At 44.7% G+C, this 21,687-nt stretch overlaps 1 protein-coding gene across 25 annotated transcripts in view; it reads left to right on the top strand.

The window, feature by feature from the left end:
- The window catches only part of clasp2 (cytoplasmic linker associated protein 2), a 666,501-nt gene that overhangs the window by 121,564 nt on the left and 523,250 nt on the right, over positions 1 to 21,687 (top strand). For all 25 annotated transcript variants that reach the window (XM_072467277.1, XM_072467285.1, XM_072467284.1 and 22 more), the window contains exons 5-7: positions 543 to 618; positions 6,459 to 6,556; positions 18,051 to 18,121. In XM_072467277.1, coding sequence (XP_072323378.1) covers positions 543 to 618; positions 6,459 to 6,556; positions 18,051 to 18,121 — 245 coding nt within the window. The remainder of the gene's footprint in view (positions 1 to 542; positions 619 to 6,458; positions 6,557 to 18,050; positions 18,122 to 21,687) is intronic.

Genomic DNA, 21,687 nt, shown 5'->3' with positions numbered 1-21,687 from the left:
ATCCAGGGCTCTCCATACATTTTTGGTCCCACCCTTTACCTTTATGGGAACACGTTGTGCACTGTCTGCTTCCTTTTTGAATGACTCCCACTGCTCTGATGTGTATTTTACTGCAAGTAGCTGCTCCCAGTCCACTTTGGCCAGATGCCGCCTTATCATATTAAAATCGGCCTTCCCCCAATTCAGAACCATTATTTTCAGTCTGTCTTTGTCTTTTTCCATAACTAGCCTAAACCTTATTGAGTTATGGTCACTGACATCAAAATGTTCTCCCACTGACAAGTTTTTAAAAAATAAGTTTAGTTTAATTTGAGAAATTTTGGTGAATAGGTAAGTTCATAATTACTGATGTAAATTCAAGTTTCTTTTAAATGCATATGTTTAAAATACTTTTGGTTAAAATGGATGTCAGCTTTACCTACTTGGATTGTGTTGTCTCTGTAGCAGAATCCATAATAAAATGGATTGGAACAGAGGTAATGTGCAATGTGTAATTTTTGTTCCTCATATTGCAGTGCAATTAAGTCAACTTTTTATTGCAGTTATGGACCACAACCATTAACATTAAGCAAAATAGTGCCACACATATGCAACCTATTCGGGGATCCAAATAGCCAGGTATGTTTATGATTTCTCAATAGTTCACCACACCAAACAAAATTGGATACGGTGACACAAATCGGCAATATAATAAAGTTGTGTAATTCATTTGTAACAATTTCCGATACACCTTTTTGACGCCCTCTAGAAGATGATTTGCTTGCAACTGCACTTTTATGCTGACGCCAATCTTGTGTTAAAAATAGTGCTCTGTTTTGTGCATAAAGAATGTGAAGTTGAATTGGGTACTGATAGCACACTATTGGAGGTTCTATGTTTGTACCACGCAGGTGAGCTGTAAGTGCTGTGATAACATGGTATTATATACATTGAAATTGTGGCACAATAATGGCGCCATTAATTCTAAATTATATCCTCAACCAATAATTAAAGTGTACCAATGCCAACTGCTCAAAGACATTTTGCTAATGATCATGTTTCTTCAAATGGATTTATTTCATGGAGTAAGTCTGGAGTAGTCTAGTCTAATGCAAATGGACATACAATTTAGGAAAGCTCAGCAACTTGGTCTGTTTTGCATTCTGCAATGAATGTCATAAGATACTGACCGTGAAAGATGGGGAAAATTTATTTTGCTTGAAATGCATTTGTTATACTGTATGGAATCATCAGAATCATCTGTGGTGATGTGCAGCTTGTAAGCCAACCCAATTTTATCATTCCACCATTGGCAGCTGTGCTTTAGGCTTTCAAGGCCCTCAGCCATTGGTGGAAAAACTATGGCTCATCAGGGTTCTGGATGCGACCCACGAGACATTTTATTCACCGGGGTCCACATGCAGGGTTGCTACATTCTGATGATTCCATCCGTGTGGATTTTTTTCCTACCACCATGATTGATGTAATGTGCAGCTAAAGCAAGGGCAAGTGACTTGTATGCTGATTGCACACAACATTGATTGTGAAAGTTGTGTATTCTGCGTCCAAAAATGTAAATATTTATTTTCGTTTTTACATTTGAAGTTGATAGTTACATCAATATATAAATGATTAAGCATTTTCTATAACTCATTATGAAACATTCACATATTTGTATATTAAATGTATGTAAACTTATTCATTGGTTAATGGTCAGTGAACAAGTCTGATTTCAATCTTGTGGCCCACTGAGATGAAGAAGGGCCACTAATGCAGCTCACTCAATAGCCTAGGTTGCCTATCACTGCCCTGAGCTCTGTCATTCTCTCCCTGTGCAGCACTTCCCATATCGTGGCAGCTACCTCTCCCAAGGGGCTGACATCTATGAGGAAGTCCAGCGCTGAGTCAATTTGCCAGTGCTGCCTCCTTCATGCTGCGCCAACGTGCCTTTGACAATAGGACCATTGGAAGTCAACAGGGGTCCTGGTTTATTAGGCCATTGCGTTGACCACCTTCCACACATTATCCACTATAGTGAAACCTGGACTGTAGATCAATGCCATGTTAAGATCCTTGAGCACTTCCATCAGCAGTGCTCGAATCAAATCCTGGGATCAAATGGGAGGACCACTGGCCCAACAGTTGCATCCTCCATGAACCTATGTCTACCAGCACTGATCCCAGCTTTTGGGGAACTAATTTTGATGGACGAGCCATTGCGTCAGGATATCCGGGAACCACTTCCCTCGGCTGGTTCTCTTCTCCTAGCTCTCTGTTGGTTAATGCTCTAAGGGCGGCCGGAGGAAAAGGTATAAGGAGATATTCAAGGCCGCTGTGAAGCATGGAAGTATTAATACCACTGATTAGTAGGAGAAGGTTGCGGACAGCTCAGCTTGGCTCCACCTGGTCCATCAAGGCACAAGCCTTCATAGCGAGAGGATTTTAGTATAGGAATAAGGCTGTTTTACTACATTATGGCGTTGGTGAGACCACACCCGAGCATTATGTGCATTTTGGTGTCCTTATCTAAAGAAGGATGTTCTAGCTGTAGAGGGAGTGCAGCGAAGGTTTACCATGTTTATTCCTGCATTGGTGATAATGACATATGAAGAGAGACCAAGTCGGTTAAGGATTATATTCATTGGAGTTCAGAAGAGTGAGAGGGGATCTCGTAGAAACTTACAAAATTCTAACAGGATTAGACATGGTACATCAGAAAGAATGTTCCTGATGGTGGGGGAGTTCAGACTTAGGAGTCATAGTTTGAGAATAAGGCTTAAATCTTTTAGGACTGAGGTGAGGAGAAATTTCTTCACCCAGAGAATGATGAATCTGTGGAATGCACTACCACAAAAAGTATTTGAGGCCACAATGTTGTGTAATTTCAAGAAGGAATTAGATATAGCTCTTGCGGCTAAAGTGATATGGGGGAAGGCGGGATTAGGGTATTGAACTTGATGATCAGTCATGATCAGAATGAATTGCGGAGCAGCTCGGAAGGGCTGAATAGCCGAATGACCTCTTCCTATTTTCTATGTATGTTTCTAAGCCGTTTCAATGCTCAGTGACTTCAGAGCAAGGCAGAATGGTTATGGTAGAGAAAGGAGAGGAAAGCCTTGTGGCAGAGAACGGAGAGGGAAACCAATCAGGCACTGTGAATTCTACTTCCTCATGCAACAGCATGCCCCCCTGCAGAAGAAATTATGGATACAGAATTGGGCTCTTGAGTCATCTGAAGACTTAACAAGGCTGACGGATGTCAGCCTCTGTTTCCAGGGACTCTAGATGCCGCCACCGACCTCGTGGCCTGGACGCCGGGAGAACTCTCTGTTCTCCTCTGAAATTGTGGTCTATTACGTCCACTTGACCACGAGACTTCTGTTTAATGCCCAATCTTAAAGTGCTGCAATGAAGCGTCAACCTCGGTAGTGACAAATGTGATATAAAATAGTTACTTTAGAGATATTAGTTAATGTAATGTAGAGGTAGGCCAGTCTAATTCTGGTGAGTTCACAGACAAAGGATTTCAGACCGCATGGCAAAGCAAGGAAGAGGTGTGTCCACCAAAGGAGGAGAAAAGGATGCTGGGTAATAGGGGCCAGAGGAAGGGATTGGAAGTGAGCCAATCAGAATATATTAACAGGTCAGGAGGGATATAGGATGACCTATGGGAATCGTGTATGTGAAACTTGATGCCATTTGAATGTATCAGTACAGACTCCTTTGTTCTACAGCCTCACTTGATTCCAGAAGTGTACGAAGCAGGATGTGCTTTGTGCTCCTGAGAATTGAGGAAAGCTTGCAAGCTAAATAAAATAACTAATGCTGTACCTGCAAATCCATCTCGACTTTTATTGAGGCCAGACTGACGGGTAAAGAAACTTGGGATTTGACAGTAGTGTGCTCAATCCGCAGACTGGACTTGACCTGAGGCAGTAGATGGGAAATTATAGGCCAGTTAGCCTGACTTCGGTCATTGGCAAGATTTTAGAGTCCATTATTAAAGATGAGATCGCTGAATTGTTGGAAGTGCATGATGAAATAGGACTGAGTCAGCACGGCTTCGCCAAGGGGATGTCATGTCTGACAAATCTGTTATAGTTCTTTGAGGAAGTTAGACAAAGGAGAAGCAATGGACCTGATTTATTTAGAATTCCAGAAGGTCTTTGACAAGGCGCTTAGAAGGCTGTTAAATAAGTTAAGAGCCCATGGTGTTAAGGGTAAGATCCTGGCATGGGTAGAGGATTGGCTGACTGGCAGAAGGCAGAGAGTGGGGATGAAGGGGTCTTTTTCAGGATGGCAGCCTGTGACCAGTGGTGTGCCTCAGGGGTCTGTGCTGGGACCACAACTTTTCACAATATACATTAATGATCTGGAAGAAGGTACTGAAGGCACTGTTGCTAAGTTTGCAGATGATACAAAGATCTGTAGAGGGGCAGCTAGTATTGAGGAAGCAGGTGGGCTGCAGAAGGACTTGAACAGGCTAGGAGAGTGGGCAAAGAAGTGGCAGATGGAATACAATGTGGAAAAGTGTGAGGTTTTGCACTTTGGAAGGAGAAATGGAGGCATAGACTCTTTTCGAAATGGGAAGATGCTGAGGAAATCAGAAGCACAAAGGGATTTGGGAGTCCTTGTTCACCATTCTCTTAAGGTTAACGTGCAGGTTAAGTCTGCAGTTAGGAAGGCAAATACAGTGTTAGTATTCATGTTGAGAGGGCTCGAATACAAGACCAGGGATGTACTTCTGAGGCTATATAAGGCTCTGGTCAGACCCCATTTGAGTATTGTGAGCAGTTTTCAGCCCTGCATCTAAGGAAGGATATGCTGGCCTTGGAAAAGGTCCAGAGGAGGTTCACCGGAATGATCCCTGGAATGAAGAGCTTGTCGTATGAGGAATGGTTGAGAACTCTGAGTCTGTACTCGTTCGAGTTTGGAAGGATGAGGGGGGACCTTATTGAAACTTACAGGATACTGCGAGGCCTGGATAGAGTGGACGTGGAGAGGATGGTTCCACTGTAGGAAAAACTAGAAGCAGAGGACACCATCTCAGCCTAAAGGGATGATCCTTTAAAACCGAGATGAGGAGGAATTTCTTCAGCCAGAGGGTGGTGAATCTGTGGAACTCTTTGCCGCAGAAGGCTAGATAGAGGCCAAATTACGGAGTGTCTTTAAGACAGTGATAGATAAGTTTCTGATCAAGAAGGGGATCAGGGGATATGGGGAGAAGGCAGGAGAATGGGGATAAGAAAAATATCAGTCATGATTGAATGGCGGAGCAGACTCGATGGGCCGAGTGGCCTAATTTTGCTCTCGCGTCTTATGGTCTTAAGGACCCAAAACCATCTGATACTGGGGAAAAAACTGAGTCAAGCTGATTTTTTATTTTTATTTTGCTGTCCAATCAGAAACCTAATCTGAATTTTATGTTATGACTTCACCCACAAATTAATGGCTTGAGTTATTTTATTCCCAACAGTTGCTGAAACCTGGTTTTGATAATATCAGGGAATTCCAGACCAGTCAGCCTGGGCGTCGGAAAATTCTAGAATCTATTATCAAAGATTTTATCGCAGAGAATCTAGAAAACAGTAGCAGGATCGGACAGAGTTAACATGGATTTATGAAGGGGAAATGATGTTTGACAAAACTACTAGAATTCTTCAAGGATGTAACTGGTAGAGTCGATGAGGGGGATCCAGTGGATATGGTTTATTTGGACTTTCAGAAGCCTTGAGCAAGTCCCGCATAAGAGATTGGTGTGTAAAATCAGAGCGCATGGGATTAGGATAGTGTATCGAGCTGGATAGAAAATTAGTTGGCAGACCGAAAGCAGTAGAAATTAATGGGTCTTTTTCAAATTGGCAGGCAGTGACCAATGGGGTACCACTGGATCGGTGCTAGGACCCCAGCTATTCACAATATATATTATTGATTTAGATGAAGGAACAAAATGTATTATCTCCAGATTTGTAGACGGCACCCAAGTTTTTTTTTTTCTCATGGCATTGTACTGCATCTCCTGAGCACATTCCATATAGCAGCTGGCTTTCATGACCTCACTACAGCTCTTTGTAGGTGTGTCCTGACATTGAGTATTAGTTCGCTTTTCAGCTCACCAACATTACTGTATAACCTATTTTGTTCTTTGCAAATGGTTGCATTTGGAACAGAGATTGCTTTGTCATTTAAAAAAAAAATAACGAAATCTGGCCCAAACCAAGGAGGACTGGGGCCAGTTGCCGCATTGCCATTGTACTCCAGTATAAATATCACAACTTAAATGAGTGTGCTGGTAACTTGCTTGGTATTTATCGTTCAAAGTATGCCACTGTGTAGTTTAATGAGTCGTATTGCATTCATGTCTGATCACTGACTGCCTTTTCAATCCATCCTACCTCCTTCACCTCAACCCACCCTCACTATGCTGCCATTCCTCTTGGTTGAACATAAAGTAAAGGATTTCCATTGCACCTCCACAGGTCAGGGATACAGCCATGAATGCTATGGTGGAAATTTATCGTCATGTTGGGGAGAAAGTGCGAGCTGACCTCCACAAAAAGGGAGTCCCGCAGGCACGGTAAATTACTTGAATGAATTAATGATGATCAGTCATTTTAGACTGCATATTGTGCAGGTTGAACACATTTGAAAGCTTCAGTTTATGAGCTTCAATGATATTTACTGAAACTGTTTGTAATACATTGCACTATAAGTGGTGACAATTTAAAGCTCTGAAACTTAAATGTTTCATCAGTTAATCAGTAGCTGCTGCATATATATTTAAAAATAATGCAAAATGTTGACAGCTGATTAAATTGCAATAATTCAAGTGTTGAACTGACTTGTTGGAAACACATTAGGCATTATTATAATATATTGACATTGTTTCGCAAGGTAGTTCAGATAAGTGCATAAATGATATGCTGTGAAGTTGAAGCCCATTGGCATCAGTGTCCTAGGTTTTGAGCTGAAAAGATATTGATGATAGAAAAATACTGTGATGTCGTAAATAACCTTAACTGCATGTGTTTAAGGAAACTTATGACCTTAAAGTTACATGTAGTGCATTGAAGTAGATCAGTGTAGAAGGTTACAATTAAAACACAAATTGGGCTAAATTGAGCAATTATAAAATCTTTTCCATAATTTCAACTGAAATGCTTCATGGTCGTATCTTAGAATCATAAAATTATATAACGCAGGAGGCTGTTTGGCTCATCATGTCTGCACCAACTCTTGTGAAGAATAATCCAGTTAGTATTACTTCGCTAGTCTCCCAATATCCTTGCAATTTCTTCTCCTTCAAATATTTATCCAATTCTCTCTCTGCAAATAAGACATGCATTTTGTGGTGTGATTCTTTGACATAACCAGCAGACCACCTGATGAAAGGCAAGTAATTTAGCTAAATTACACTAGGAATTTAATCTGTGTACCTTTTTGCACGTATAATAACGAGCCTTTCCCTCATTCTCAGGAAATTGATGGAATCAGCGAATGGCTACATCACAGAAGGTGGCCATGTTTCTGCTGGCTCTAAGTAAAAGCTAGTCCCACTCCCTTGCACTTTGCCTTGAAGCCTTGCAAATTTTCTCTAGTCAGATGCTTAACGCTTTCAAATGAAAATTTGCTGATTGAATCTGTCTCCACCATAGTTGCAGAGAATGCATTCCAGTCCTAAACACCTGGTGTAATAATAATTTTCTTTATGTCACTCGTTTTGATTCAAATTGGTGCTTTTTGGTTCTTGACCCTTTAGCCAATGGGATCAGTTTCTACCTGCTCTGCCTAAATATTTTGAACGCCTCTATCAAATGGCCTTTTCTGAGGAGAACAATCTTCGATTGTCCAGATTATTTACTTAACTGAAGTCCCTCGTTGTTGTAACCATTAGTGTGAATTTCTCTGCCCCTTCTCCAAGTATAGTACACAGAATTTGACACACTATTCCAGTAAGCCTACTTGTGACAATAAAATTATTATAGTTGAGACTGTTTTATAAATGTTTGACATGCTTCCTTTTTTTTTTAAACCACTTTCTCAATCTACCCCTTATCTTAAACAATTTGTGCGCATGTATTCATTCCCAGGTGTCTCTGTTCCTGCACCTCCTTTAGAATTTTATCCTTTATTTTACATTGCCTCTCCTCAGCATTTCTATCAACATTTATCACATCACTAGACCTCTCTGCCCTAAATTGCATATGCTTACTGGATTCACTCAATTTGCTTCTTTACCTTCAATTTGTTGATAGTTACACAAGATCCTTCTGAACCACAAAGTGAAGCGTGCTGCAAAATTACATGTTCCACTAATTTTTCATTATAAGCTGGTTTAAAAAATCCTTTCAATTCATTTGCGATATAAGAAGGATTGTCTGCAGACAAAAAGGGATAATTTATCTTTTTAAATGTGCAACCTGACATTTCTGCATGCACTTCCATGCATCTCGGGTTATTTGTCCGAAAACAATTATGCAGTTTGCCTCAAGTCCCATCTTTTGCATTGAGTTTCCATTTTGCCTTGATTTATAGTTCATCAAATTTGTCTTGCTGCTCTGCATTAAATACAATTGGTGTTTTCTTTATTATTGCTTTCATTACTACTGATTGAAGTGCAAGTGAATTCAGATTCATAATTAATGGCCAGCAGCTAAGGAGTTCCATTCATACCTTTCATGGAATAATTCAACTGTTGTGGTATATTATAGAGAATGGTACAGGTGATAGATATTTTGGGGCAATTAGCAAGACAGTCTTTTTTCCCTCTTGCCTCTCCGTTACTGCCCTGCGAAGCTATTGTCTCAACTCCATGGCATCCAACACCATGGTTAGGTCAGTGTCTCCGAGACTGCGTCAGGTATTTAACATCAATTAGGATTTGAAATGATCCCCCATGGGCTTCATGGCGGAAATGGCTGTCCTGCCAGCTGATTCATCTGGACTACGCTGCAGGCTCCTCGCTAACAAGGGGGAGTAGCACATAAACCGCTCCCTCTGAACACACTCCATGACAGCACACAGCCGTGGTATCACGGAGACTTGCTCCATGTTTCGGAGACAATGACCTCACCATGCTGTTGGACGCCATGGAGTTGAGATGGGACATCCTGTTCCCCCGAGGGGGTCGGAGGATCAGCTGCAGGGCCACTAGTGCCGCCTGAAAGGCAGTGGCAGCAGCTGCCAGTTTGGGCAGCGTGACCAGGAGAACTGCTGTCCAATGTTGGATCGAGACCAACGACCTCCATGGGTAAGATTTTTAAAAAATATAGAGTACCCAATTATTTCTTTTTCCAATTAAGGGGCAATTTAGCTTGGCCAATTTACCTAACCTGCACATCTTTGGGTTGTGGGGGTGAAGCCCACACAGACACGGGGAGAATTTGTGAACTCCACACGGACAGCGACCCAAGGTTGGGATTCAAACCCGGATCCTCAGTGCCGTAGTCCCAGTGCTAGCCACTGTGTCACGTACCGCCCTCGCCTCACGGGTAAGTTGACACTGGTCCTCTGGCATTGGTCCCGCCACCCCTCCTCCTCCCAGCATGATCCCACACCCTGGCTCCCACCAGCACAGCACCGGTGATCACACGTGTCGCCCACCACTACCCCTTGATGAATAAGGGTTACAGCTCACAATGCCCTCTCTTTGTCCCAGTAGGTAAAGTTGGCACATAATAGGCGGGAAAGGGTCCAGATGGGTGGCGGGAAAGGGTCCAGATGGGTGGTGGGGTGACCGACATCAGAGACCTCACCACATATGAGGAAAGGGCCCTGGAGGTTGTGAGGATGCCCGAGGATAGAGCGGTCACCAACAGTGAAGTTGGCCTGCGCTGCAGAGATGGGGAATCCACTGCCCCTTCACTTAGGGTAGCCTGGCAGCACAGTGGTTAGCACAGTTGCTTCACCGCTCCAGGATCCCAGGTTCGATTCCCAGCTTGGGTCACTGCCTGTGCCGAGTTTTCACTTTCTCCCTGTGTCTGGGTGGGTTTCCTCCCAGTGCTCCGGTTCCCTAACACAGTCCAAAGATGTGCAGGTTAGGTGGATTGGCCATGCCAAATTGTCCAAAAAGTGTTAGCTGGGGCTACTGGGTTACGGAGATGGGGTGGAGGCGTGGGCTTAGGTAGGATGCTCTTTTCAAGGACTGGTGCAGACTCGATGACCCAAATGGCCTCCTTCTGCACTGTAAATTCTATCATTCTATAATTCTATGATGACATGTTCAGTGAGTTGTGCATATCGCAAAAAATGGTCCTTCAAGTCCTTTCTGTCGCAAAACCGCCATTGGCTGGAGCCGGGTCATTTGGGTGCCGCCCCCCACCACCTTCCAAGAGTACACCTCGGAGGAGAGCTCAGAGGATGTCACCATCGATGCGTCATGGCTGTTATCCCCACCCTCCACCAGACACCTGTGTCGGCGCCATTACTGGACAGGCTTCTGGAGCACAATCTGATGAGCACCACACAGTTGCACATCAAGTGGAGGCAGGAAAATCCAAAGGAGTCAGCAGTTAGAAGTCTGCTGGATCCCAGGACTCAGCTGGGTTCCAACCAGATAGCCTCAGGCCAAGGTTATCCTGGAGCTGATTCAGACGCTCAGGTGCAACCGTGAGGTAGGGGAGAGATTGTCAGCAATAAACCAGCGAGTGCATAGCCGATGGGAAGAGTCCCAAAGGCTACCAGTGCAGGAGATGGTGCTGGCAATGCATGGCACCGAGGCTAACACTGGTAGGATTTCGACCACAGTGGAAATCCTGCAACATGACGTCCACGTCGAGCTATGGTGTCCAAGGCGTGGCTCGGTCAGTGATGGCTATGGCTGAGGGCCTTGATAACCTGTTCCAGGCGCAGGTGGATACTGCCGATGTGCTGCGGAGGTTGTCCCAGTCACTGGGGGACGTGTCCCTGGCACAAGTGGGCATTGCTGAGGTATTGCAGAGTATGCCCAGTCACTGAGGAGCATCGCTGAGGGCGTTGACACCATGGTGCAGACAATGGGGATGCCCCAGGACCGGCAGTGCCGGATGACGCAGGGGCCACCTCCGTCCCAGGGAGACCCCAGGTTCCTGTCTGGGAGGAGGGAGCACTGGAGGCCAACCCGGAGCCTCCCACCAGGGTGACGACGGCATCCTTCAGCTCTCCAAGATGCCCCCCCTTGCCCTGGTACATCTCGAGGTCAGCGGACAGAAATGAGTGACATGGCGATGTCAGTGTCAACGGTAAGGCGTCAGGGCCTTCCGATCCCAGGCCCTCCAGGCGATGCCCATCAGGGGCACCAAATGCCACAGGGTGTGAGAATCAGCAGACTTCCTCCACCTCTGATGCACATCTATGTGTAGCAGCAGAGTATGGAAGCTTAACAAGATTGAGGACCACTGAATGGGCACTGGGGAGGAGGGGAGGGCACTCTCGTTAGTAGGTAGGGTTTTGTTAGTGCACAATTAAAACGTTCTATACCTAATACATGTGTAGCCTCTGTCAACTTATTCTGCATAGTGGGCTGGCCTGCACCCCCATCCCCTGCCTCGTGGGCACAATAATCCTAGATCTGGAGCACCCATCATCCTGGAGCGATTACACAGACCTTGGGAGGAGGATGGGTAACGGGCAAAGGGGTGTGGGCAAAGAGGTGTGATTGGGAGAAGGGAGGGAATGAGATGACGGACAAAGCCTCGTCCTATGAGAAGTGGACAAGAATGGGGCCTCCCTGGACCTCCGGGTATGCCGGACCCTCGCCGCCACCTGCTCACCTTTCTTAACCTGATCCCAAGGGTCTTCTATGGACTCATCCTCCAGCCCCTCCTGGTCCGCGTCCTTCTTCTCCTCAGACAAGAGCGCATGTCCTTCCCCCTCCAGCATTGTGCCAGTTTGTGGAGGGAAAAGCAGACTACCACAAAGCAGGAGACCCTGTAAGGGGTGTACTGCTGTGGACCACCAGAGCGGCCCAGGCATCAGAACTGCATTTCGAGAAGTGATAGTGAGATGAGGAATAGGGAGAGAGAGCATTTAAACACGTGGCTACAGGGATGGTGCAGGCGGGAGGGTTTCAGATTTTTGGATAACTGGGGCTCTTTCTGGGGAAGGTGGGACCTCTACAGACAGGATGGTCTACATCTGAACCTGAGGGGCACAAATATCCTGGGGGGGAGATTTGTTAGTGCTCTTTGGGGGGGTTTAAACTAATGCAGCAGGGGCATGGGAACCTGGATTGTAGTTTTAGGGTAAGGGAGAATGAGAGTATAGAGGTCAGGAGCACAGATTTGACGTCGCAGGAGGGGGCCAGCGTTCAGGTAGGTGGTTTGAAGTGTGTCTACTTCAATGCCAGGAGTATACGAAACAAGGTAGGGGAACTGGCAGCGTGGGTTGGTACCTGGGACTTCGATGTTGTGGCCATTTCGGAGACATGGATAGAGCAGGGACAGGAATGGATGTTGCAGGTTCCGGGGTTTAGGTGTTTTAGTAAGCTCAGAGAAGGAGGCAAAAGAGGGGGAGGTGTGGCGCTGCTAGTCAAGAGCAGTATTACGGTGGCGGAGAGGATGCTAGATGGGGACTCTTCTTCCGAGGTAGTATTGGCTGAAGTTAGAAACAGGAAAGGAGAGGTCACCCTGTTGGGAGTTTTTTATAGGCCTCCTAATAGTTCTAGGGATGTAGAGGAAAGGATGGCGAAGATGATTCTGGATATGAGCGAAAGTAACAGGGTGGTTATTATGGGAGACTTTAACTTTCCAAATATTGACTGGAAAAGATATAGTTCGAGTACAATAGATGGGTCGTTTTTTGTACAGTGTGTGCAGGAGGGTTTCCTGAAACAATATGTTGACAGGCCAACAAGAGGCGAGGCCACGTTGGATTTGGTTTTGGGTAATGAACCAGGCCAGGTGTTGGATTTGGAGGTAGGAGAGCACTTTGGGGACAGTGACCACAATTCGGTGACGTTTACGTTAATGATGGAAAGGGATAAGTATACACCGCAGGGCAAGAGTTATAGCTGGGGGAAGGGCAATTATGATGCCATTAGACGTGACTTGGGGGGGATAAGGTGGAGAAGTAGGCTGCAAGTGTTGGGCACACTGGATAAGTGGGGCTTGTTCAAGGATCAGCTACTGCGTGTTCTTGATAAGTATGTACCGGTCAGACAGGGAGGAAGGCGTCGAGTGAGGGAACCGTGGTGTACCAGGGAAGTGGAATCTCTTGTTAAGAGGAAGAAGGAGGCCTATGTGAAGATGAAGTGTGAAGTTTCGGTTGGGGCGATGGATAGTTACAAGGTAGCGAGGAAGGATCTAAAGAGAGAGCTAAGACGAGCAAGGAGGGGACATGAGAAGTATTTGGCAGGAAGGATCAAGGAAAACCCAAAAGCTTTCTATAGGTATGTCAGGAATAAGCGAATGACTAGGGAAAGAGTAGGACCAGTCAAGGACAGGGATGGGAAATTGTGTGTGGAGTCTGAAGAGATAGGCGAGATACTAAATGAATATTTTTCGTCAGTATTCACTCAGGAAAAAGATAATGTTGTGGAGGAGAATGCTGAGCCCCAGGCTAATAGAATAGATGGCATTGAGGTACGTAGGGAAGAGGTGTTGGCAATTCTGGACAGGCTGAAAATAGATAAGTCCCCGGGACCTGATGGGATTTATCCTAGGATTCTATGGGAGGCCAGGGAAGAGATTGCTGGACCTTTGGCTTTGATTTTTATGTCATCATTGGCTACAGGAATAGTGCCAGAGGACTGGAGGACAGCAAATGTGGTCCCTTTGTTCAAAAAGGGGAGCAGAGACAACCCCGGCAACTATAGACCGGTGAGCCTCACGTCTGTAGTGGGTAAAGTCTTGGAGGGGATTATAAGGGACAAGATTTATAATCATCTAGATAGGAATGATATGATCAGGGATAGTCAGCATGGCTTTGTGAAGGGTAGGTCATGCCTCACAAACCTTATTGAGTTCTTTGAGAAGGTGACTGAACAGGTAGACGAGGGTAGAGCAGTTGATGTGGTGTATATGGATTTCAGCAAAGCGTTTGATAAGGTTCCCCACGGTAGGCTATTGCAAAAAATACGGAGGCTGGGGATTAAGGGTGATTTAGAGATGTGGATCAGAAATTGGCTAGCTGAAAGAAGACAGAGAGTGGTGGTTGATGGGAAATGTTCAGAATGGAGTACAGTCACAAGTGGAGTACCACAAGGATCTGTTCTGGGGCCGTTGCTGTTTGTCATTTTTATCAATGACCTAGAGGAAGGCACAGAAGGGTGGGTGAGTAAATTTGCAGATGATACTAAAGTCGGTGGTGTTGTCGATAGTGTGGAAGGATGTAGCAGGTTACAGAGGGATATAGATAAGCTGCAGAGCTGGGCTGAGAGGTGGCAAATGGAGTTTAATGTAGAGAAGTGTGAGGTGATTCACTTTGGAAGGAATAACAGGAATGCGGAATATTTGGCTAATGGTAAAGTTCTTGAAAGTGTGGCTGAGCAGAGGGATCTAGGTGTCCATGTACATAGATCCCTGAAAGTTGCCACCCAGGTTGATAGGGTTGTGAAGAAGGCCTATGGAGTGTTGGCCTTTATTGGTAGAGGGATTGAGTTCCGGAGTCGGGAGGTCATGTTGCAGCTGTACAGAACTCTGGTCCGGCCGCATTTGGAGTATTGCGTACAGTTCTGGTCACCGCATTATAGGAAGGACGTGGAGGCTTTGGAGCGGGTGCAGAGGAGATTTACCAGGATGTTGCCTGGTATGGAGGGAAAATCTTATGAGGAAAGGCTGACGGACTTGAGGTTGTTTTCGTTGGAGAGAAGAAGGTTAAGAGGAGACTTAATAGAGGCATACAAAATGATCAGGGGGTTGGATAGGGTGGACAGTGAGAGCCTTCTCCCGCGGATGGATATGGCTGGCACGAGGGGACATAACTTTAAACTGAGGGGTAATAGATATAGGACAGAGGTCAGAGGCAGGTTCTTTACGCAAAGAGTAGTGAGGCCGTGGAATGCCCTACCTGCTACAGTAGTGAACTCGCCAACATTGAGGGCATTTAAAAGTTTATTGGATAAACATATGGATGATAATGGCATAGTGTAGGTTAGATGGCTTTTGTTTCGGTGCAACATCGTGGGCCGAAGGGCCTGTACTGCGCTGTATTGTTCTATGTTCTATGTTCTAAGTCTGATGCACTGTTCAATTACAGCACAAATGGAAGAATTGGCCTTATTGTATCGGGCCTCTGGCCTCCGTACTGGTGTCATCAGCCAGGACCTCAGCAGGTACCCTTATTCCCCCAAGAGTTAACCCATCATCCTGCAGTGGTCCTTTGAATGTGCCAGGACGTAGCTGTCGTGCACGCTTCCTGGAAAGTGTGCACACAGATGTAAGTTCCCGAGGCAGTGGTCGCACACGTGTTGAACATTCAAGAAGTGGAACTCCTTCCTGTTAATGAAGAGCACTCCCTGTTGCTCCGGTGTGTGCATCAGTTACTCCCTGGACCTGGGGCATCCCGACGATGATGGAGAATCCTGCTGTCTGGGCGTCTTGATTGGCTTGGTCCACCTTGAAGTTTATATAATCAGCTATCTGGGTAAACATGGCATCCATGACTTAGTATTTCATAGAATTTACAGTGCAGAAGGAGGTCATTCGGCCCATCGCGTCTGCACCGGCTCTTGGAAAGAGCACCCTACCCAAGGTCTACAGCCCACTTCATGGATGCATTTGTGGGCTGTAGTTTGGGATATGCCGCACAAGTCCTCGCTTGAGCCCTGGAATGAACCCGTAACAGGGTTGCGGTAACTGTTACAGCCACCAGGAGTGGGTATTCTCCTCCTCCACAGGGTGCCAAGTCCACAAGGACATGGCACACGTGCTGCACCGTCCCCTTGTTGAGGAGATGCTGTCCGTCATCTCCTTGAACTACCGACGATGTCTGTACACCTTGGGCCGATGCTGGCCTTCCCCTCTTGATCCCTCTCATACCTGTTGAGCAGACGGATCTGCAGGGTGTGTAGCCTCGAGCCTGTGTTGACGATGCTGCCACCGCCTTTTTTGGCGTCTGGCCACCTGGACTGCTGCCAGCACCGCTAGGGTTGCCGCTGCACTGCGGAGTCTACAACACCATCCATCTTGTGATATCTGTAAGGAATTTGACGATAAGGGACCGGCAATCGGTTATGGCTTCAACTCTGGGACCCTCAGACCCCCAAACCCTCCCCCACACTTGCGTGTCCCATCTTCCCTCTGGGTGCTATCCAATGAGCCGGTTGTTCTGGGGGACCCCACCCTGCACACCCACCCCTGGCCACTGCAGGAGCCCTTGGACCCCAGACCCTTGCCGGGAACATTAGGGAGACCGTGCTCAGATATCCCCTCCCATCTACATACTCAGCCTCTGGCTGAGGGGTAATCCCTGGTAGGGAGGCCCAGTTCCTGAGTGTTTGGCTGTTGGCTGCTGTCTCTGTGGTGCCGACGCCTCCAGGGTTCAGACAAAGTGACTGGTCTCCAAGTTTGATTGGAATGCAAGGCAATAAAACTTGTCCGTGACTTGGCACCTCTACCTACAAAAAGCCACTTGAGAGCTGTGCAGTGCTCACATAACTAACAATGCCAATTCCTTCTGAGCAATAGACTTTAGCGGTGCAGCCAGACACTGCTCACAGTCAGAGGGAGTTACAGTGACCGTCAATATATACCCATGTACAGGGCTCTGTCCTGGAAGTGTTTCGTGGGACAGACAGGCAGCCGCTATAGTTACCTCTGTTATGGGCCTCCATGATTTTGCGGGTTGGCCTCTTGGACCTGCATGCACTGAGCCCTCTTCCACCCCCTCCCGTCTTCCCAGCACTGCGACGGCAGCTCCAGTGTCCCTGGGCTGCATGCTGAAAACTAAGATGGCTACTCACCACCTCCGATCCCCTCAGCAGTCATTGCGCTTGGTTCCCATTTTTAATAAGGAGTGTTAATTGGAGCCCGCCTGATCCTTCGCTGGAGAGCCAGTTAGATCCCAGGAGACAGTTAGATAGGGCTGCCATCTCGTTAAAGCGAGATTGCCCTTAATTGATAGTTATCGGTTTCTCTCCACGTTTGGGCAGGATATGGAACCTACCAACGGGTGCGGGCCGGTTAGATCACAGACCGCTCAGCATGGTTCCCAATTTGGGCTCCTCCTTCGATCTAGCCGGCTCGCAAAATGCACTTGCGCACGGATCCGCGCTGGGAGCAATGCGGCCACGGGATAAAGTGGTGGTGATGTGTTATTTTGATTAGCTTCTGCAGTATAAATGCTCAACAATTTATTGACGTAAGTGCATTTTGCTAACTTCCCCACATGTGAGGCAAGATTTGTTTATTATACCCTGACCATGGTACTCTTTTATTTAAAAAAAAAGACACAAACGCTATTGCTAACCCCCTCATCTTCCTGACAAATCAGAAATGTGTCCTTTTTTTGAGAATTTCAGTAGAGTTGTTGATTTACAACACTTGGTGGCAGTGCACTGCCTAAGTTGACAAAATGTGAAGTAACGGGTTTGATTTTGGTTCTTTTAGTGATTTTCCTTGTGGTTTCTGAATATATCTTTTTATTTGGATTTGGATAAGATTCCTCACATCCTCGAGCTTTAAAAGTCTAAACCTTGGAATTTGTTTATTTGCTCTTGCCATTGCCTCTGCAAGATATGAAGCATCCCAGATATGTTTGTTGGGCAAGAGTAAATTGGTCGAAAAGATGAAATAAAAAAAACAAAACATTTCTTGAGTGACTGTATGGGTGTTTCGTTATTTATTATGACTTAAATGTTCCCTAGCAAGCAAAATGGTCAACGAGGATTTGTATGTAATAAATGCTGTAAAGAATTATTGGAAAATGGCTGCTTCAGTGATTTATTAAAAAAAAAAATCATAATATATGGAGGATTGCAGTTCAATTATCTCAACATGTTCACTTGTACAATTGCATTTAATCTTAAAATTTCCAAAGCAGAACATGGCCTATTGTCTTTTGTAAACTACATAGCTGTTTCACTATTTTCAGCGTTCTATTAAATATTGGGAGTTATTCTGTATATGTATTAATGTCAGTTGAATTGTTTTTAGATTACAAACACTGTTTGGAAAGTTTGATGAAGTGCAGAAGTCTGGAAACATGATTTTGAGTTTTAGCCATGGTAAGTAAATGGAATGCAAGCGCTACTTCTTTGTAGGTTTCATTTTTGTTCGATTATGGTATAATTGTGTCAAAATTGAGCACATAATTTTTTTTAAAGTGTCAATTTAGTGCAATTATGCAGAAATTCTGTACCTCCATGCAGTTTTGTTTTTGCGACCATAGTCTTTCTTTATATCTAAACAACATTGCTGGGATTTTTAAAACATAACATTTTGATTAACTTTGTGGTGTAGAAAAAAGTTAATCGATCCTTTGTGGAGTTATTCTAGTTTTATATTGCTTGATTCACGACATGTCAACATAAACAAACTGATGTGCAAGTGAGCAGTATTTTCATTTCCTTGCCAGTGGTATTTTGTATTTTTTAAATAGTGTCATGTGAGAGTACCTTTAAGAAATCGATGTTTAAGCAATGCCCCTTTAAGAAAACAGTGTTGTCAGAGAATGGGTGGAGCTGAGCTCAGTTCAGCCATTTTGAAGTTTCAGTTTTGAGGAAAAGAGCTGGGTGTGTGTCTGTGTTTTGCAGTGAGCTGGATCCGCTGTGATCTCTGCCATGAAAGACTATCTCTGGATCATTTGGGTGATTTAAATTCATAATAGTAAAGCCTTTAACCTGATGTGTTTCTGTTTAAAGGTGTTAAGTCTCATGGATGTTGAAAGGGATAACTGAAGGATTATTTAGTGTTGTAATATTTTGGGGGTTATCTTTGAAGTAAGGGGTGTTAAGAGATCCAATGTTTGTTTTTAGAGATTAAGTTGAGTTCATGGCATAAACACTGTTTTGTGTTTAAAAACCCACATGTCCATAATTGTAATATCACACCTGGAGTATTCAAAAGCAACAATCCATTAAAGGGAGAGGTTGGTTAAACTCCATGATACATTTTGGAGTTCTGAAAACGCCTCGCCCATAACAATAGTATCATGTTTGGAATAAGGCTTCACGCTACAGATTACTTTTGAAAACCAATGATTGTTACAGAAGCAACCATAAAATGAAATTTAAAGTATAATATTTGTATAGCAGCCAGTTAAACTTAAAATTAATGGACCACATTGTAGAAGAGTTTAATTACTATGCATCAGACAAAATGGTAACAAAAATGTGTGGCAGTAGAAAATAAGCATGTATCTGGGTTTGCGTTGTTTAATGTATGACCGTGAGAATTGAGGATTAAAGATAATATTGTTCTATTGTGGCTGAAATTGTGGGGAATTTTTTCCAAAAGATGTTATGATTTTATTATGCTAACATTTATTTGCAACACATGGATTTGGACCAGATTTCTGATTGGTCCACTTAGAGGTCAAGATATGCCCGCAGTTTATTTGGAAAGTGTAATTTGATGCCGCCTGTTGAAGTGTCATCTGAGGCAGTCTTTCTAGATCGAGGACGACTTGCTTCCTCTCTGGTTCAATGGGTTCTGAGATGGCTAATAAGTCCAATGTGCAATCTATGGTTTGTACCCCAGGCGAGGCAGTTGGTGCTACGAGGGAAGATCGATGAGCTGTTTCGATGTTCATACGCCATCTCCGATTCCTCAACTTCACCTCTTGTGTTCTTGACAAATCCTCTTAATGTTCTTGGTGCCTTCCTGAATTAACCTCTATTTTGGTCATTCACAGGAGTTGGCAAGCATGTTTTGACTCTCTAGGGATGCTTTGAGGACATTCATAAAGCATTTCTGCTGTTCTCTTGGAGTCTTCTGTTACATCCAAATTTGAAAAAGGAAGTATTTTATGACAAAAACAGAAAATACTGGACAATCTTATCGGGTCTGACAGTATCTGTGGAGAGAAAAGGGAGCTAACGTTTTGAGTCTCAATCACTTTTGGTCAAAGCTTACTTGCAACACATAGAGTTGTTTTGGGAGTCTGATGTCGGGCAGAGCTGGTTTTCAGTGATTAGCACCTCCATGCTGGGCATGTTAACTTGCCAGAGAGGCTTCAACCAGAGAGTGGTGGGTCTGTGGAATTCATTGCCATAGAGGGCGGTGGAGGCCGAGGCATTGAGTGTCTTTAAGACAGAAGTTGATAAATTCTTGATTTCTCGAGGAATTAAGGGCTATGGAGAGAAAGCGGGTAAATGGAGTTGAAATCTGCCATGATTGAATGGTGGAGTGGACTCGATGGGCCGAATGGCCTTACTTCCACTCCTATGTCTTATGGAAAGGAAACTGCTGTTGAAACAACTTCCTTGCAACCGGATTTGGAGCATCCTGTGAAGGCACCATTTCTAGTACTTGTCTAGTGCTTTGAGGTGCCTGTAGGTTGTATAGGAGCTTGGGGATCACTGCTGTCTGGTAAATCATTACCTTAGTCTTGGTTTTAGATCCTGGTTCTCAAATACTCTTTCACAGCTGGCTGAAAGCTGAATTGGTGCATTGATGGCGGTGATGAATTTTGTTGTCTGCTCCTGCCTTCATCAAGGGGAGGCTTCCAAGATGTGGAAAATGACCCATGTTTTCCAGGATCTCATTGCATTGGAGGCGGCATAGATTGAACAATTTCCCATTGACTGTCACCACACCTGCGGTAATTGCTGTTAGGGGCTGTTTAGCACAGGGCTAAATCGCTGGCTTTGAAAGCAGACCAAGGCAGGCCAGCAGCACGGTTCAATTCCCGTAACAGCCTCCCCGAACAGGCGCCGGAATGTGGCGACTAGGGGCTTTTCACAGTAACTTCATTTGAAGCCTACTTGTGACAATAAGCGATTTTCATTTTCAAAATGCAATCGTAGTGTAATTCAAGGTTCAAAGCAATGTAATTTTATCCTGTCATTGTCAGACAGGTGGGCATGCTTCAACACTCACTGTGATGCTGTGATTGAATAGTATGACGGAATGTCATGAATCTGCCTGGAGACAGTTGTAGACAGTATTCAAACGGCTTCAATTGGTATGACTCTCTCCCATTAACGAGTTTAGAATGGCAGTTTTGATAATCAAGTGTGGATAGTTTATGGAGGAGAACAGCGCTTAGACAACGGTCCCTGAGATATATATATGTTAATGTATAGTCAAGGAAGTTGATGGGGCAGACAGCTGAATACACAGAAGGCATAATCAAAAAACAACAAAGATATAATTGCCCTGAATCTGAGAAGCAAGACAGGCAATTAACATTACTCGTCTCAGAAAGAAGAAAGGCAGATTCCAGGCACCCAGCCGGAAGGCCAAGTTGACAGCAGACAAGGCACTCTATCTTAAACCAAGGCAGTGCAGAAAACCTTTTGTAACAGCAGTTTTAAAATATCTTTGCTGGACCAGGAAAAGACTGTTCCCAGATTGAGTATCATCCCTGTATCATGTTGTAACTATAGCTGGTTATTCAATTTGGCTGTTGTTTGGGGAACAGGGGAAGTAGTTTCAGGTATTGTAAGCATATTTGGTAACAAGGGTACGTTCTATATAAATTGTGTTTAGTCATTCATACATAATTGCGAGAGAGTGGACTTTCCCTGTTTGTGTGCATTTGTCTTTTCTTTACTAAGAGGTCTTTAATAATTGTTACTGGACCATTAATGGGGTTTCACACCGAAACAAAATGATACACCGTCACGAA

This window comes from Scyliorhinus torazame, chromosome 11, assembly GCF_047496885.1.
Source record: "Scyliorhinus torazame isolate Kashiwa2021f chromosome 11, sScyTor2.1, whole genome shotgun sequence".
In the NCBI taxonomy this organism is placed as follows: Eukaryota; Metazoa; Chordata; class Chondrichthyes; order Carcharhiniformes; family Scyliorhinidae; genus Scyliorhinus; species Scyliorhinus torazame.
Note: the sequence above shows the minus strand (reverse complement) of the source record. Positions and strands in the feature narration are given on the sequence as shown.